Source organism: Branchiostoma floridae, chromosome 13, assembly GCF_000003815.2.
Source record: "Branchiostoma floridae strain S238N-H82 chromosome 13, Bfl_VNyyK, whole genome shotgun sequence".
Lineage (NCBI taxonomy): Eukaryota > Metazoa > Chordata > Leptocardii > Amphioxiformes > Branchiostomatidae > Branchiostoma > Branchiostoma floridae.
Genome location: NC_049991.1, coordinates 323,769 through 342,194, shown reverse-complemented (window position 1 = coordinate 342,194; position 18,426 = coordinate 323,769). Strand labels below are relative to the sequence as shown.

Below are 18,426 nucleotides of genomic sequence, written 5' to 3'. Positions count from 1 at the left end.
CCGAAATGCCAGCCAATCAGAGCTAGTCACAGGACTCTTTTTGGCGACGCCTCAACAGCGGAGGCATTACAATCGCTTTGAAAATATTTCAAAAATTGCATAAATGCATTCCCTTGGGAATTAGTTTTGAGGTAGCTTTTGGCTGTTGGGTCTTTGGTCAGAGGAGAAAATGCCAATGTTGTTTCGTAACATGGACCATTCTGTAATTTGCTTCTTTCAGCCGGAAACACATCCACAAAACAAATGACACTGCAGATTCACAACAAACAGCTAGAAGGCTGAAATTTACACCAAAGAAGCATCAACCAAGGAGCTTTTCAATTTGACACCTAACTACCACATTTAAAAAAATCCTTCTAGCGGTTCTTGAGATATACCCACTCATTTATAACCTCCATAATCCACACAAAAACAGTATGGCCAAAGCAAAAGTTACCAAATGGCTATAAAATATACGACCACACTTGACACCCTTATTTGAATATTTGTGACAAGCTTTATGTAGCTCACACACAGATGATATCCGACACGCAAGGAAACGCAGTGGATGAAAAAATGATCTGATCTGATACGGCATATAAAGTCTGTTGAAACACAGAGGAGCACACCATATCTTGTTAGGATGAACGATTTTCGCGCATGCGCATGGAAGTCTCCACCGTGCAGTTTGGGTAGTTTGCACATGCGCACACGGATTGTTTTGTAGGAGATCCAAAATGGCGGAGGGTATCACGGATCTGCGGCAGAAACTGCAGAATAGAGATCGTCTGCCGCAGAGACTCACCATGCAGGCCAGTAGGAAGCGCCGACGGAGTGCAGACGACTTGGAGTTTGAGCAGGCCAGGCCGGAGCCCGGTATAAGTGACAGGTCCGCCAGACAGAAGGACTTCACATCGCCACCCAAGGATCGGCAAGACGAGCTGCGCAGAATCCACCAGGGCATCCGTCAGCGCATTCTTTTTTCACACGAGGAATGTGAGAAAATTGAGGAAAAGATTGAGGAAATCATTTTGCGGGCAGACAGGGGGTACTATAAGGAGCATACTGTTGACAGAGCACCGCTAAGAGTCAAGTACTTCTTTGGCGAGGGCTACACGTACGGGTCCCAATTGGAGAGGAAGGGGCCCGGCATGGAGAGACTATACTCTAAAGGCGACGTCGATGACATCCCGGACTGGATTTTCAAAATGGTGGTCAGTAGGTTGGTCGAAGCCAAGATCGTACCAGAAGGCTTTGTGAACAGCGCTGTTATTAACTGTTACTTGCCGGGAGGCTGTATCGTGTCGCATATCGACCCGCCACACATCTTTGCCCGGCCAATCGTGTCCGTGTCCTTCTTCAGCGACAGTGCGCTGTGTTTCGGCTGCAAGTTCAGCTTCAAGCCCATCCGAGTCTCCAAGCCCGTCTTGTGTCTTCCTGTTGCCAGAGGCTGCTGCACGGTACTTAGGTGAGGCAGCTGATGTTTGTTTACCTGTTCTTATTGCGACCTGCCTAAACACCTGTAACGACCTCAAACGGCTCAAATATATATGTAGTAGTGTGCATGGGGCAACAACCTTGTATGGCGCTCTGGCTACATTGTCTATGCATTTATGAATTTAAAAAATACAGCAAGTCCTTAGTATTTAACACTTTTTTCCGATTCAATCCACCAGTTTCAACAATTCAAGATCGAAGCAATTTCTGTTCGCCATATTGGATCGTCTGTATTAGGAGTCTGCATAGAGAAGTTTAAAAAAAAAAGAAAAATTTCAATACAGTCAAACCTGCCCAAGTGACCACCTCTTCATAGCGACCACCTGGCCATTACGACCGCTTTTTCTTGGTCCTTTTCTCTATTGACGTTAGCATTAAGCATCCTCTACACAACGACCACCTGTCCAACTAGCCTGGTTACCAAACCCCAGCCTGATCTCAAGTATCTATCGTGCATATCATACCCAACACGAAAGATATTTGAGGTTGGGGTATGGTATCCAGGCTACTGTCCAATTGCACAGGACCAAATGTCATTTTCAACCTTGGGCCTGAGGTGTCATCGATTTTCGACAATAACTAGTGCAATTATGTTGGTATCTTGTGGTGAGGGCATGTGAGAGGAGACGAGATTCTGAAATTTATGTCATCAGGTTGGTAGAATATAGGGGCTTTTGATCGTAGTTCTCACCGCTATGTGTGAGCTGAGATTGTTCTGAATCTTGTACTTTTGTAGACCATAGCCTTGCGTGTTGACAGCTCTCTGCCACCATGATCCAATCAAACAAAGTCAGCATCATGTTTGATACGTATGATTGCCGCCTATAACGGTGCAAGACAAAACATGCACCCCTTTTTCTATTTCCATACATTACTGGCCTTCAGTGGCATCCCACCCACGAGGTGTCAAGAGGTGCACGGAACTAGTGCGGCCCGTGGTGGTTGTGGTGCTGAAAGTTATAGTGAGTGCCTGAGGGCCATCCTCCCGTCCAATGACGGCCTCATTTTGCTTTAGATGGCTTGGATGCAAACAGAGGCTGTCCTCATAACAAAATTTGCGACCCACATTTTTACCAAGAAATCTGTACAAAGTCGAGAAATGTAAACCGCAGTTTTGTGTTTTGCATTGAAACTACAGGCTTGGGGATGCCGTCTACAGTCGGAAAGCCGCTCAGTGTTTGTTTCGCTATTGTGATGATTGTTGACAATGTGTGTCAGCGCCCTTTTGCATACAATCATCTCATTAAAAACCCGTTTTTCAAGGTCTAAGTTCTACAAATTTGCCCTGCCGCTATGACCCAGACATTTTGAAAACCTGTCGGTACTCGTAAGTTATCGGTCGATCTTGCTATAACACTACCAGATAGAAGTTCCAATTGGGCAAAATAAGACAACACACTAACTTTTTCTAGATAAACAACTTTGAAAGTTTCCGTTTTCATCGCCAATCATCGTAATCAGAACAAAACACACTGTATTAAACGATGGTATTACTGGCCTTTGGTGATCCCGGCCTGTGGTCATGTTTATTTTCATCTTTGATCACAATATTACTGAAAATATAACTACATCCAAGATTCTAATTACATACATTGTATCAACATATCGTTAATAGAATAACTATATTGTTCATTTTTTTCTGGTTATTTCTTGATTCCAAGGCCACATATTCAACTTATTTAATCTGCCAGAATACAGCAGCCTTCAATGTTTACCATAGCCATCAAGGTCAAGCATCGAAGTATTTTGGCAGATTTCACCCATCTTATTGTAATTTCCAGTATATTCCAATCAATGTTTTGACCCCTCATGTACATTCTGTGTAAATACAGGTGCATACTGTATAAAGAAGGACGATGACAATGGCTATTGACAGGATCATCCTATCAATTATACAAATAACAGTGTTATTGACAGGGACAATGTCAGCTTCCCTGTACATGTGGAATTTCCAATAAAGACAGCCAGTGACAACATGGCTGCCATGCAGAAGGTAACTATGGGTGAGGCGTCCAGGAGTCTGTAGCAAGACATACAACAAGACAAAAATCTGGAAGGCAAATATGTTAGAAAACGTATATTTTCCAGTCTGTAGTGTAGGTACCAGGTACCATCTGATGTGGTGACTTCTGCCCCTGAACTGTTCAGCTGATACTGCCTCAGTCCTGGTTAGTTTCGTCACGTCTCCAGTCCTTAACCCACACTTGACATGTTGACTTGTTCCCTACAGTGACTATGCAGCAGATGAGATCACTCACTGTGTGCGGCCACAGGACATCAAACACCGACGAGCAGTCATCATTCTCAGACGGTAAGTTTCCACTTGGCTGCAAGTCGTGAAAGAGGTATATATGCACATGTACTTGTGAAAGTTTTACCTTGATGTGTATCAAATTCCATCTTTATAGAAGTAGTACTAAACTCTAGATCGATAAGGGAGTGTTATTTTCCAATAGATTAGGCCACACCAATTTTATTTCTTGTTTCTCGGATTTTTTCAGAAAAAAATTGGGTTGGTCGGTAGAAAAGAAAAGAAATAAAAACTTTTGCAAAAAGTCGGGGGTAGGAGACCCCTTCACCCCTTCCCGTGTGTGGCCATCTTGCGGTACCGACACTACAGCGAAGTTCCTCGGTGACGGAAGGTCTCTAAATGTCTGAGAAAAGTGAAGTTGTTTGTCCTGTTTGACTATACAAAGACCCTTCAACCTCACATCCTATTTTCAGTACAAAAATTGGATGGAAATTATCCATATTTCATCAGGGAGGGAAAATTTGACCCAGTCTACAAGCACGGCAAGTGAGCAGAGTCCATTGATCAGTTCAAGATGTGCCGGGCTTACAACAATGTAGTACATGTATGTGGACAAGTACAAAGTGTAGGAGAAAATATCATCATCATCATCATCATCAGGCGTGCTTGTTGCATGGACCTAGTTGAAATCTAGTTGACAGAAAGTGTGTTGTGATCCGGAAAGTTCAAGATTCAAAATTTGAACAACCACAGGACCTGACCGGTTCCACCTGACCTTCGCTAAGATGGGACCATTTTGATATTTTTATAAAAACATATTTGTGGAGAGGACAGGAGAGACACGGAAGCTGTGATACGGCTGGATACCAGGCTATAGAAATTCTTAACAGAACTAGAGGACATGCTCTTCCTGTCGTTTCTGGACTCCGCTGTTTGGGAATGTAGGTCACTATTATCACCGGTGTGGGTGCCCAGTTGACATTAAAACTAGCTGATTGTTTGCTGACTTGTTCAGATACAAAATGTCTACTACACACATTGATTCTTAAATTTCAACTAGTTAGATCCACAGTGATTATGAAACTAAATGTTCTGAAGAGAAATTGTGCATTGTTTAGGAAATATTCACAATATTTACGGAGAGTTGCGTAGGGTCCCCCTATAGACAGGCTGAATCTGGTACCCCAAGATGGCTGACTTCGCTTGTTGCTATGGCAGCCGGGTGGTTGCCAGGGGGAGGATCACATGACTGAATGAGCCCTATAGCTCTTTGAGTGTAACTGGATTGATATCACTTTGACTCTTCACTCTTACTTCGTTATCACTGCAGTGGGGCTGGAGTAGCACTCATGGAAAAATCTGACTTGCCCTGGACAATGGGACTAGTGGACTTGTCCACCACTGGATCTCCTGATCCCCCAAATCATGACTGCCATTTTCTCAGTCGACCAGTGAGAACTCAAATTGGTGGCTGTGACAAAGGAATGGATTTTAGAGCTGAAATATCCAATTCAAATGTATAGATTTTCCCTTTCCCGCTTGACAAACTGTGACCCCACATACCCAGACTTTAATCCAGATTCAGAACACTTTGGCATTCATGATGACAATCCGACTAATACCAAATCCGACAAATAAAAAACATCCCGTTCAAAACTTAAGTTCAAAACCACCCGAGGGTTGGTTCTGAAAAATCCATTAATGCTCACAAATTAGTCCGACTTGGCTTACCAAAGGAATTAAACCACTTTTATTTTTGCGTCATGACCAGACCATGTAGTTGTCATACTATATATGGCATAAAGATGGAGTCACTTCTACATGTATGTCCATCCAGTGTTCGTGACGATGCACCCCGCCTGGCTCCCACCACAGAGGTACAGATGGTACATGTCAATCATGATAGAAGAGAGGAGGACAACAGAACCAGCACAGATGACAGACTGAGTACATTTCATTCAGGTATACACACTAAGTGCAAGGAAGCAACTGGTTTCCTTATTGCTGCAACCCAACTAGACTTATTTAAGTTATTAGAACAATGCATGATGACTTTGGATGTGTCCTGGAAAGGCCAACATTTTCTCATGAGCAAATATAGCATATTTCAATCCATCTCCATCCCCATGCGGAAATGTACTGTTCCATCTCAACCTTTTGCAGAAATTGACCTACTAGCATCCCAAAACATCATCGCTCCACTACAAAATGGATTTAACAAAAAGTTCCCTGCAATACCAGAATGGACTCTTCTGGAATCTCAGCCAAATGGACTGCTCTATGTGACCTATTTTTCATTACTAGTAAGAAAGCTACCCATTACCAAATTCCAGATAATTTGGCTTTTTCATGACACAGTAACACTTTGTTGGTCAAGAATGGAAAAAGTCCCAGATTTAACAATTCTTAAATTATGTATGTATAACATAAGTGTGAATGGAGTCCTGTGGGGACAACTCATATGGACCCTCATACCAAATTTCAGGTCATTCAGGAGGCAAAACTATACATTTTTAAGTCTAAAAATTGCAAAAAAATCCCAAAATAATGTTTGTGATGTGATGTGATGTGATGTATGCAAGTGGGCATATGTCCAATGAAGCTCTGCATCAAATTTGAGGTCATTAGGTTGTAAAACAGAGGCCCTCACCATAAACCCTAAATAATGTAATTTTTAAGGCCTTTATCAAAAAGGTGAAAAACATTTCTGGGGATATTTGCTATTTCTACATCCATGCCAAATTGAAGGAGAGACATGGCAAAAATAACTAAAAAGGCAAACATTTGCTCTTGAGCAAATACAGCATATTTCAATACATCTTCATCCCCATACAAATATGTAATGTACCATATCAACCTTTTGCAAAAATTGACCTTTACCAAAGCATCATCCCACTCCAAAATAGATTTTCAAAAAAAGTGCCTCCAATACAATACAAGAATGGAGTCTTCCAGAACACCCCTATCTATGCACAAAGTAGACTGGTCAATGTGACCCATTTTCCATTAGAGCTTGGAATTCATTTTTGGGATTAGGTGCACTGGTGCACCCAGCTTAAAAAAATGAGTGCACCAAACAATTTTTGGGTACACCACTTAAATTTAAGTAGAATGTCAGAAAATCCTAATACATATAATAAAACTTAGTTACAAGCTACCAGATTCTTGAACAAGTACCATGACAGACATTTTTATTATCTTACACTTTTTAAGATGTCAAGAATATGATTTATAGAAGTATACTATGATATCTTAACATACAAAAGCCTATTAGAATATTTGGGTGCACCCTGTGCACAGCTCCAATTTTAGGTGCACCTGGGTGCACATGCACCCAGTATTTCGGGCCCTGACTAGTGCTTAACTTAAGTACCCATATACCAAATTCCAGATTAGTTGGTTTTTCATGACACAGGAAGCCAAAATATACAATTTGGTCAAAAATGAAAAAAAAAAGAGTGGACACATCCTGTATGCACTATCATACCAAATTTCAGGTCATTTGATTTTCATACAAAGGCAGCCAAAACTATGTATTTTTAGAAAAGAAAATAGCAAAAAATCTTAAGATTCAATAATTTCATGTAATGTACATTTGTGCCCAAAGTAAAAATGAAGTACTGTTCCACACACCTTCATAACAAATTTCAGGTCATTTGGTTATAATACAAGGGCATAGGAGCCCAAAATATATATTTGTATTAAAAAATGGCCAAACATCCCAAAATGACTCATTTTTTAAGTGATGTATGCAAAAATCCATTTGACAGGATTTGTCAGGAGAAGAAACATGACCAAAAAATAATGTGAACGCATACATTTTTGTAAAAACAATGTATTTCTATTCCATAACTACAGTAAATTACAGTATAACTACAGTATACTACAGTATTCCACCATTGTAGGCGTCGCCAATGACTAGCTGTCAGTCAATCTGAATATAGGCCTTTGTGTTATCCTAAGGGAAAGCTTGAATGTGCCAAAGAAGACCTGGTCATTGATAATCCAAAGCTAGAGAAAAGCACGTCAAAGGTTTGACAGTCCTCCCTGGGTCCAAACTGGTATCAGGTACCAAATTTTAGGTCTGTTGAACTTGGAGTAAAGGGCGACCATGTAATCACCAAATGCCGACTGCAGATACATAGTGGTGCATACCGAAGCTCACATTCCAGTTCATGTCCGGACTTGAGTCCAGAGATTCCGGTTCTGGTCCGGAGTCCGGACTTATAAGTCCGTTTTTTGACGGTTGCTAATTTTTCCATATGAACACAAGCACTTAAGCGATTTGTGTATCCGGTGCCCGCAACCACTACTCCACCGGGCCGCATGCGATCAAAATATTGCCAAAGACGACTTCATGGTAAAATTCGATCTTTTCGGCTTGTTTTTTCACGGCCCAAAATTTCGAAATGGCGCTTGGGATGTCATAGGGGTCAATGGGATAGCCTACTGTAATGCGGGTACAAATGATGCGTGCGGTAGGACAATTTATTTTCGCATGGCGGTAGGACAATTTATTTTCGCAAACACACTATTTTCTGGCCCGATGGCTGCAATTAATAAAGTTAGGCATCAAGCCTTGTTTTTAGATGATACTAGACTAGTAGTATATAACAAGAAAGAGAAGACAATTAGTAAAAAAAACGGTTCTCAATGTTCTGGTTTTAATCGGACTTGAACCGAAAGTAACCGGTACGCACCACTAAACATACGTAGAAACAGTCATCCTATCATAAAACAAACTGGTCGTCTGGACACCATGCACCGGGCACTGTTGGTCGCCCATATTGGAAATTTGCATTCACTGCTGGGCACTGATTTGCTTGAGTTGAATGATGCAAGCTCATTAGTATTTGTAACAAGGACAGATAAAAAGTGGGACCTGTGAAATCTTAATGCAAAACACCATCTTGCAGACAAACCAGGCAGAGTTTTAGGATCATCTCTGGGCAGGGGAATGGTCTGAACCTGAATCTATAAGATCCTGAAGAAAAGAAAATATTGGTTCTGCAGTAAAAAAATCAGGGTTTGTCCATGTTTAAGTCCTAATTTTGTACTACTGATTACTTTCAGATTCAAGCTACAAACATGGCAACTTGCAATCAATGAATCGTATTGTCATCAAAGGCCCCAAACTGGATGTGAACCATATCAGCCCCAGGGAGAAGATATCCACAGATGAGAGGCACCAGGCCACACCTGAGAGGCACCCGCCCACACCTGAGCGACATGTGGTGTCCCATCTCAGCACCACCTCCTCACATCGCAGGGTCAAGTTATACAGGCCTAAACATCAGTAGTTATAGAAACATGTTTATAACTAAAGGTCACACAGCCTTGTTCAACATAACTGATATTAATATTCATAATGTACTCTTCATCTTACATTCTGGTTAAGATGACTGTTTTGTAACTCCTAGATTTAAAAGTTTTTTAAAATACTTCATTCTTTTTTTTTATTATTATTATGGTAACATCTCAGTTTTCAGTCATTCTAGTAAAGATGTGTTGAAAACCACGCAGACATTTGTTGTGCATTTCTATAGATTCTTACATACGGCAACTTCTATGGTAGCTAATTCTAAAGTCATGTTCTACATAGCCATTTGCTAGGTTGTGTTAACAATTGTTGTAGAGGAAATCCTGTTTTCCCCTCTACCAAACTATTCAACAGATACATGAATGTGTGTTACTGTTTTCTTTCAACAAATGCGGTTACAAAGGCACATTTTTACAACCAACAGTGGAAAGAACACCTACATTATAGAAGTATATCATTATAGAAGATGTAACATTTTCAACTAGTGCTGTTGTAACTGTACACCAAGTGTAAGGGAAGAAGAAAATTATTGAAATGGAATGTGTAACTGTTGAAAGGAATCTTATTGAACAAAAAGTGTGGAAGTAGCTGAAATGGGCATATTCTTGGTCCTTTCAGTGGTGGGTCCTGTGGAAGGTCTACATCAAAGTATGTGATGTCATCAGGCACAAATACCATGTCAACCCAAACAAATGTACTGAATAGTTTCTTAAGACTTTAAGTGTCACTGTTTTTCCTTGTGACACAGAATATATTCTAGTATGTGTATCACAGAATTTTCACACAATGCATGTTATACTTCCAGGAAGATTGGTAAACTAGAGTTTCACTTTGATGTGTGACTTGCGTGTTAAGTAAACTGTACAGCCATATAAAGTATAGAGGCTGTTCCCAATATAGTTTGACCCATGGAGATTACACTAATTTTAAGCAAGCTATTTCCACATCAACTTTCCAAGCTGAACATTAAAACAAGAGTTTGACAGCCCCTTGCCCTTGCCATGTAATATTCTTTCAACCTCCTTGATTATATATAGTTATGGAAATCACCATGCATCATACATGTATATGACAAAATGCTCACATCTACATCTACATCTTAGACAGCAATGACACATGCCGACCTATGTATCTGTTATACAAATTAGGCCATGTTGATTTGATTATATGGATGACATCCGCGCTCGCACCAATTTTCGGCCGTTTCGAAAAAAAAAAAGTTTTCGACCACACAATAAATTGTGCAAAGCAGCAGTAGAATGATCACAGATATTCCGTAGATTGAAAAAAAAAGTATCAGAAAACAGATAACTAATGCCAAAATAAATCTAAAGTCAAAGAATAAGATGTGAAAGGACAGAAAGAAAAGAAATATGTTGTTGGTAGGGGGAGGTACCAGTACAGAAAATTAAGGTCCAGAGTATCATTTCCAATTCCGGACCTGAACCTGGCCCTGATTGTGGAAACTTGAGAACTGGCAATACTCCAAACAATGGTAATTGGTCAATTTTGCTACAATGGAATCTGTTTGGTGGATTATTGGACTCACACTGGCATTTTAAAATCTCATCTCCATGTAATAAAGACTAACTCACTGTCTCTGTACCTTTGATTGTAGAAACTTGGTACAATTGACTATAAACTCTACTTGACTTCGCTCTTGTTGTCTTCTTGGCCCCCGGTAAGACCCCAAATGCCTGTCGACATAGTGTGTCCATTTTGTAATTAGCGAAACCTGTTCCTCTGATTTTTTTTCAGTTTTTTTTTCTAATTTCCAAGAAGAAGTAAAAATGTTTTGCACCCGTATGATGTACTGGTCCCTACACCTAACTGTTGGTATACCATACTATGTGTGTTTAGTCCTATGTTCAACCTTTCTGGCCACTTTGATTTCATACTGAAGGCAACTTTTTTTTTTTGGCCAAACTTTTTTTTTATTCGCTCGCTCGCATCAGTTTTGGAGTGATGTCATCCATATAATCAAATCAACATGGCCTTAGGGTAATACAATGTACAAATTAGTTTTTTATTTCCATAATTTAGACAATTAGGCAGCTTGAAAGGTCAATTGAAGGTCCAGGCTCTTGTAAACATAAGCTGTTTAAAGGAAGTGTGAAGTGTTAAAAGGAGCTGAAAATCCATCATCTACCAGCACTGTCGTAGCCATGGATTCCTCCACGGCTTTCAGCAGGGTTCATCACAACATACATGTATATTAGTCAGCTGCTGATGAAGAGCTTGACACCAGAGTTGGAGTAGCTGTATAGAAATCTTAATTGACACGACAAAAGTACAGCGACTTTCGTAAGGTCTACATGTATAACAACTACTTACAGTACAACTTGACAGACATGGATATCTACAGGTATGAATAAGTCAACATATTGGGTCTAGCATGTCATTTACACTATTGGTTCTACAGTATAAGCATTCGTGGACATACTTGCCTACTTGAACACAGTAACGGTTATTGCCTCCCAGAATGTAGTTAACACCCTCCAGATTAATGTTAGTTGAATTTGTCTACTGAACAGAGTAAAAAATTCTTTATGTGAAGAGTTGTATGCAGGTGAAGACTGATGGGGTGTGGCATCCAGGTGTGCAAGTGAAGAATGGATAAGAGGAGCTTCATTCGAGGCCGCTTCGCTACAGTCTTGTTTCTGTAGCGGCTGTATAGAAGATAATAGCTTTATTGGCGATGCCTCAGGGGCAAGCCAAATGGTATATTATTGTGTTCAGACTGCAAAAATTCTAGGAATTGTACAGGCATGGTTCCACAGGAATGCTGGCCCATAGGAATGTTTGGATTTCCAGTCAGGGAGATAGTCCATAGGGATGTTTGGAATTCCAGTCAGGGAGCCAGCTCTAGTAGCAAGTGGTTAGTGTACTCCCAGAGGGGATGGAGGCATGCGGTCTAGAAAACTGGGACAGTAAGCCACAGATTGATGGAATTCCAGGGGCAGTGTTGGTTATTAGGACCACTGGCATTCCAGACAGACAGCCAGTGATGAGTAAGGGTCATTGGATTTCCAGGGAGAAGTCTAGAGTAAGGTACTTGAAATCGAGACAGAGAAGCAGTCTTGAGTAAGGCTGCTAATTTAGCTGGTGAGATGGCTATGCACAAATACAGATAAATGGTAAGGAGTACACAATACTAGCAAACAGTAGCTAGATCTACGAAGAGTGACATCCTAAGACTATAATGCAGTCTCAAGTTGCATCAAAATCCGTTTGTTGTGCATTTAAGTCCAGTCTTTATGACTTGACCTCGGAACCAGCAGTAAAAAAAATCTTCATGATTGAACTTCCGGTCAATTCCCAGTTTGAGTTTTGCACCTTCGCGCCTGGACTGGAGAGTTGGCAGAAGGGTAGCCGTGGGGGCATAACTGTTTCTGTGGATGATCTTCATGGCTCTTTGTAGAGCTTCGAGAGTGTTAGACTTTGACATAGTGCACCTAACATACACAACGTTTGCATATTACAGGACAGGTCTGATAACAGTTTTGTACACTTGTTAAATCTTCAGGGGGCATGCCACCTTTGGCAAGTAGACGGACGAGGTAGTGCAAGCATTGAGAGCCCTTTCTCAGCATGGGTAATGCCCTACTTGAGGTTGGAGCTGATTTTGAAGCTGAGGTATTAAAGTTGCACATGTAACGACTGTAAAGGCCATGTTGATTTGATTATATGGATGACATCCTCGCGCACATCAATTTTCGGCCATTTCAACAACAAAAAATTTTCCTCCATATTGTAAATCTTACAAAGCAGCTGATGTAAAATGAGCACATGTACATGTATGTCATAGATTGAAAACAAAGTATCAGAAAACAGATAACTAATGTCATAGAATGCCAAGGTCAATATAAAGACAAAGACTAAGATGTGAAAAAACAAAAAAAGAGAAATCTATTGTTGGTAGAGGTGGGTTTTCTCCGATTTTTTATTTAAAAAAAAAGAACATTCGTTCTTCATCTCTGAAACTTCAAACCCTGCAGTGATGCAAGCCTGATGCAAGTCCATCTGGTTTGGCAGAGTCAATGCCGGCCTGATGTTTATTAGGACATGGACAGCTCTCCACGTGAGAATGACTTATGATTACTGTCATCAATCCTATAATAACTAAACAGTGTAACTAAATATAATTACTTGTCTTGCACACACATTCCAACTATAAACCTTCATAAACAGATGTTTGTTTTATTCTTCTGTATTGCCCATGATGTTGGAAATAGTTTTACCAACAGTGAATAAACAATTTCAAGGGGCATCCCCATGGTGACAAAAGGTCAAACATGTTCTATAATCTAGACTCAGACTCGACTTCAGCCAGCTTAACTCACACCTATTCAAACACCATTGTATAACTAGCCCTAATTGTAAATGTGGGAATTCAAACGAGACAACTGAGCACTACTTGTTGCACTGCGAACTATACAATAGCAAAAGGATTCATATGTTGCACTCCATATCCCGTTTAAACCTAGAAGAATTTTTCTCGCCTGACCCCCTTAACTCATCTGACAATACCTTATGCACCCTTCTCACAATGGGCAGCCCTTTCCTCCCACACTCGATAAATTGTAATATCTTTGACTATGTTTTCAACTTTATCAAAATGACCGGAAGATTTACTTAATCTGATCTGAAATTGATTGGTAATGCCAGCCTTGTATGCGCTCTCCCGTTTTTGTTGTTAGTATTTTTGTTATTCTTATGTTGCGTAATGACTTACTTTATGTTCATGTCATCTTAAGTTATACGTTTCGTTATAATCTCAATTTTGTTACTTTTGATTGTCATTGTATGTAATATACAGAGCAGAAGACCTCCATAAGCTCATTGTGAGCTTCTTGTCCCATACTCTAAAAATGAATGCGAATAAAATAAAATTCTATAGTCCCACCCATGTCTTAGTTTTCTTCAACATAGATGAACAATGCAAACAAGCTGAGCCTACGATGTGTACTACAAACTGTACTACGATTTGAAATGGCATTTTCATATGGTTGACATCTATTGATAACAGCCATAGTCAACATTATCTTCTTGCCACAGATTCATAAGGACATGTTCAACAATAAATTATCCACATAACTGACAATGGAGGATTCAAACAAATTTCTATAATTTTCTGATCTATATAATATCATATGTAAATATAATCTCCTAATTTCCCCAAGTCCAAGACTCAGTCTCAACTGACTGATGAAAAATAGTGAATGCTATCTGAATGACCGTGTTACAATGTATAAACATTAACTAGTTATCCAGTTGTTTAATTCATTTTGTACTGTCAAATAATAAAGTTAAACATAGATCTAAATTGAGAGAATGTGATGCACTGCTATCAGTTTTTATGGTAATGATAATATGCTTTCTACTTGTTACAAGTACTTGAACAGCCATTTTTGCGATGTGAAGTTTCAGAGACTACATCCTGAAGCAGTTTGGACACTGCATGATTGTGTTTGAAAAGCTGAAGAATAAGCAGCTAAATTTTGAAAAAGTCAACCTTTTTACAAATTGATTCTCTTATTTGTCTTCAGTGGGTATGTAAAAAATTGATGTGAGAAAATCACCTTTGGCTATACATCATGTAGGTTTATCAAACAAGTGATGCAATTTCTGCCACTCTGTCTATGTGGACATTTTGTTGAACCATCTGGTGAAATACTGATGTTGGGAAGACTTGTGGGAATGTGTGAGTCCCCAGGAGATGACAGCATGGCCCACTGCTGCCATGATGTCCTGGTTCTGAGGCCAGTGACAGCACAGGTACACCAGTGTCATGGCCAACTCTACAGGCTCAGGGAATGGCAGGATCTGGAACACACATCAGGACATGATGGCACAATGTAAGCAGCTGCTATTCTTGCAGCTCACGCAAAATACAAAGGCTTCTTCATTACTGTAACAACATTTCACACTAATATCCTCAAAGTCGTATCCATACATTGTGAATATTGCTGTGCAGTGTACTAAGGTCGATTAAAATCATAATGTAGAAAAATGACCAAATACAATCATTATGACTTTAACTGTTACAAATGAATGTAGATCTATCCCCTTAATGTAATATAATTAGTAGTTTTGCAACTCTAAGGACGTTTTCAGGAAATTTCTAGTATACAAGGGTCCTTCAAAAGTAATGCCATCATCAAATGAGATGTAATTTGGCAAAAAGGCCAAGTTATACATCTTCTTTAGATTGAAATATCGTTGTTTAGATTTTAATGAGCGACTGAATTGATTTCAAAATGACCACACCCTAGAAGTCTGCCAGAAGATAAATTCCTCTTACTAGATCTGACCAACTTATAATTACTGTAGAAAGCTGAAATCACACATGTATAAATGACAGATGTCTCAATAGGTTGCATGCCAATTTTGATCTCTGAGCCCTCAACAGTTCTTTGTTTATGAAGGTATTATATTAGCCTTCGGGCATGTAGGCATTTGGACTCATAGCTGAATGTGTGACTTATACTTTACTCCACCACAACAACAAAGAAGAAAACCTGGTCGGCTTTCAAAAGTGAAAGTGAGTAATGTGGCATATTGAGATATGCATTTTTATACATGTACAGTTTCAGCCTGCCTCATACAATAGCTAATTGGTCAGGGAATTTTTTAAATTGCACGTTAATTGCACTGCTCGTTGCTCCTGAAGGACTTCCAAGGGTGTGGTCAATTTCAACAGAACAGTTAGTCATAATAATCTGGACATCAAATGGAAATATTTCAGTATCAAATTTCATCTCATTTGATGAAAAAACGACTTGTACTTTTTGAAGGACCCTCATATGTAATAGATGCCTGTTGCTTGTTATCACAATGACTTTGAAATCTTTATGTCTCTGTGTGCTGTGTTTGTCTGGTCTCACTTTCTTCACAAAGACCACATGTCTGGGCAGTGTTGAATGTATGTGGACCAAGAAGTTGTCAGAGGAGCATGTGGTTTGTAACAACAAACAATAAGGACTATCTGTATCTATATCGCCAGTATAACCGCCGTTCGGCGTAACACACCAGCTTCACACAACTGGTTATATTACACCGAACAACCCGTCACACCTAACTTTTGTACATCTATCTGCAAGCGTTCTTCTCAGAGAAGATGCCCCTCCTGTACTTGGTGATAACAAATTCCACTCCATGATAGTTCTGGGAAAGTATGAATTTTTGAACACATCAATCCTAGGTTGGTATCTCTTGTATTTGAAGGCATGACTGTTTCTTGTTCTTTTTTGAGCTGGTATTAGATACTTATCAGTTGGTACATCCACCAGTTTATTGGTCATTTTGTACATCATGGAAAGTCTGGACATTTTCCTTTGGTTTGTCTGACAGCCACTGCAAATCTGTTTTCATTTTGGCAACACTAGAATCCCTGTTGTAGTGTGTGTTAATTGTTTGTACAGAATCTGGCAGCTTGGTTCTGTACCCTTTCCAGTTTATCTTTATCTTTCTTTGTATACGGATCCCATACTGTAGTGGAGTATTCAAAGTTTGGTCTTACCAGTGAGGTGTATGCAAGGACTAGACCAAGAATGTGGCAACTAGCACTTACCCTGTAGCCCTGTGGTATGGTAGACAACTGGTCTTTAAGGTGTGACAGTTGTGTACTCTGGTTAACATCCTGACAAGTTTCCAACTGTTGCACACCCAGTCCAGCCATCATCTGTGAGTTCCCATTCAGGCTCCCCCTGTTGATCCACTCTTCATCTTCAGCATTGTTTTTCCGACTAGGACCTGTTTGCAGACCATCTGTCTGTACTGTGCTGCAGGTGTTGTTACCATCTGCCTGTACTGTGCTGCAGGTGTTGTTACCATCTGTCTGTACTGTGCTGCAGGTGTTGTTACCATCTGCCTGTACTGTGCTGCAGGTGTTGTTACCATCTGCCTGTACTGTGCTGCAGGTGTTGTTACCATCTGCCTGTACTGTGCTGCAGGTGTTGTTACCATCTGCCTGTACTGTGCTGCAGGTGTTGTTACCATCTGCCTGTACTGTGCTGCAGGTGTTGTTACCATCTGCCTGTACTGTGCTGCAGGTGTTGTTACCATCTGCCTGTACTGTGCTGCAGGTGTAGTTACCGTCTGTCTGTACTGTATTGCAGGTGCTTGTATTTTTTGACAATCTTGATTGTCTCTGATTTGCAGCTGCCCCATGAAGGGTAGATTCCATCTCTGCCAGCCTCTCCTCCAGGGCATACCTCCGAGCTACGTCAGGTATGAGGACAGCAGCTGATATTGCTTGGAGCTGTTGGATGAACACAGAGTACATCTGGTCTGTGGCAGGAAACGTGTTGTTCTCCTCTGGTGTTGAGGCAGCAGCCTTCATGGTGTAGGATCCATCAGTACTGCATTTCTGTGGTTGGTCTGTAGCACTGGAGACCAGGTAACCATCTCCACTGTCTACCATTTGAACAGCTTGATGAGGTCCACTCCACCACAGTTCATACAGTGTGGCCACATGATAAAATGCTGACAGACAACTTAAAATATGCTGTAGACTTGTACAGTTGCCCTGCACCGTGACTTTTGCCATGAAACATTTTTCCCCTGTCAACGTGTCCAGTTGTCTGAGGGAAAAACTGCCTGGAAAAAAAAACATTTCATCATCAATTTCAATCAGTAAAATTAGTAAACAAATTTAAGTTGTTATACAATGACAGTTAAAACAATGTAAACTCAATAGTTCTTTCCTAAACCTTTTCCTCACCATGGAATGGAAGCATTCAGATCCAACTTTTGTTACGCACACTCAAATCAGTTTTGACGTGCCGAGAGGATGTCACACATGTAATCAAATCTGTATAGCCTTGGCATGATTATTTGTAAGATGCGTTGAAACAAACAGACCACAAGGGATGAGAAAGTGGGCAATTATGGTAGGAAACTTCTTTTGCAATATTGACCGCCCTACCCACTGGACCTGGAGAAAGTGGCTAAGGCCACCCAGTATACATAAAGGGCATTCATTTATCCACTCACTCACCCATCCAGCCAGCCAGCCACCTATCAAACAAAGCACCCAACCAACCCACCCACCCATCCATCTATCCATCATCCATCCACCCATCCATCCATCCAGCCACCCATCCAACAACCCCCACCCATCCATCCATCATACATCCACCCAACCATCATCCATCATACACACACACACACACATCCATCATCAACCCATCCATCCACTCACTCACTCACTCACCCATCCATCAATTCCATACATTCACCCACCCAATGATCCATTCATTCTTTCTTCAAAACCAGGTGTATTGATAGACCCATCCACCCATCTATCCATCCACCCACCCATCCATACATACATCCAAACAATCCATCCATTGTGGGCAGCCAGCACCTATGAGGA

At 40.5% G+C, this 18,426-nt stretch overlaps 2 protein-coding genes across 2 annotated transcripts in view; one reads left to right on the top strand and one right to left on the bottom strand.

The window, feature by feature from the left end:
- Positions 1-667: 667 nt before the first annotated feature.
- LOC118428769 (RNA demethylase ALKBH5-like) lies at positions 668-10,036 on the top strand. Its single transcript, XM_035838959.1, has 4 exons — positions 668-1,447; positions 3,707-3,787; positions 5,565-5,689; positions 8,801-10,036. The coding sequence occupies exons 1-4, from the start codon at positions 717-719 to the stop codon at positions 9,025-9,027; spliced, it is 1,164 nt and encodes a 387-aa protein (XP_035694852.1). The 5' UTR covers positions 668-716; the 3' UTR covers positions 9,028-10,036.
- Positions 10,037-12,962: 2,926 nt separating this feature from the next.
- The window catches only part of LOC118429281 (gem-associated protein 5-like), a 40,198-nt gene continuing 34,734 nt past the window's right edge, over positions 12,963-18,426 (bottom strand). The window contains exons 19-20 of the mRNA XM_035839761.1: positions 16,621-17,648; positions 12,963-14,873 (exon numbers count right to left, since the gene is read on the bottom strand). Of these exons, the coding sequence (XP_035695654.1) occupies positions 14,688-14,873; positions 16,621-17,648 (1,214 nt within the window). The 3' untranslated portion in view covers positions 12,963-14,687. The remainder of the gene's footprint in view (positions 14,874-16,620; positions 17,649-18,426) is intronic.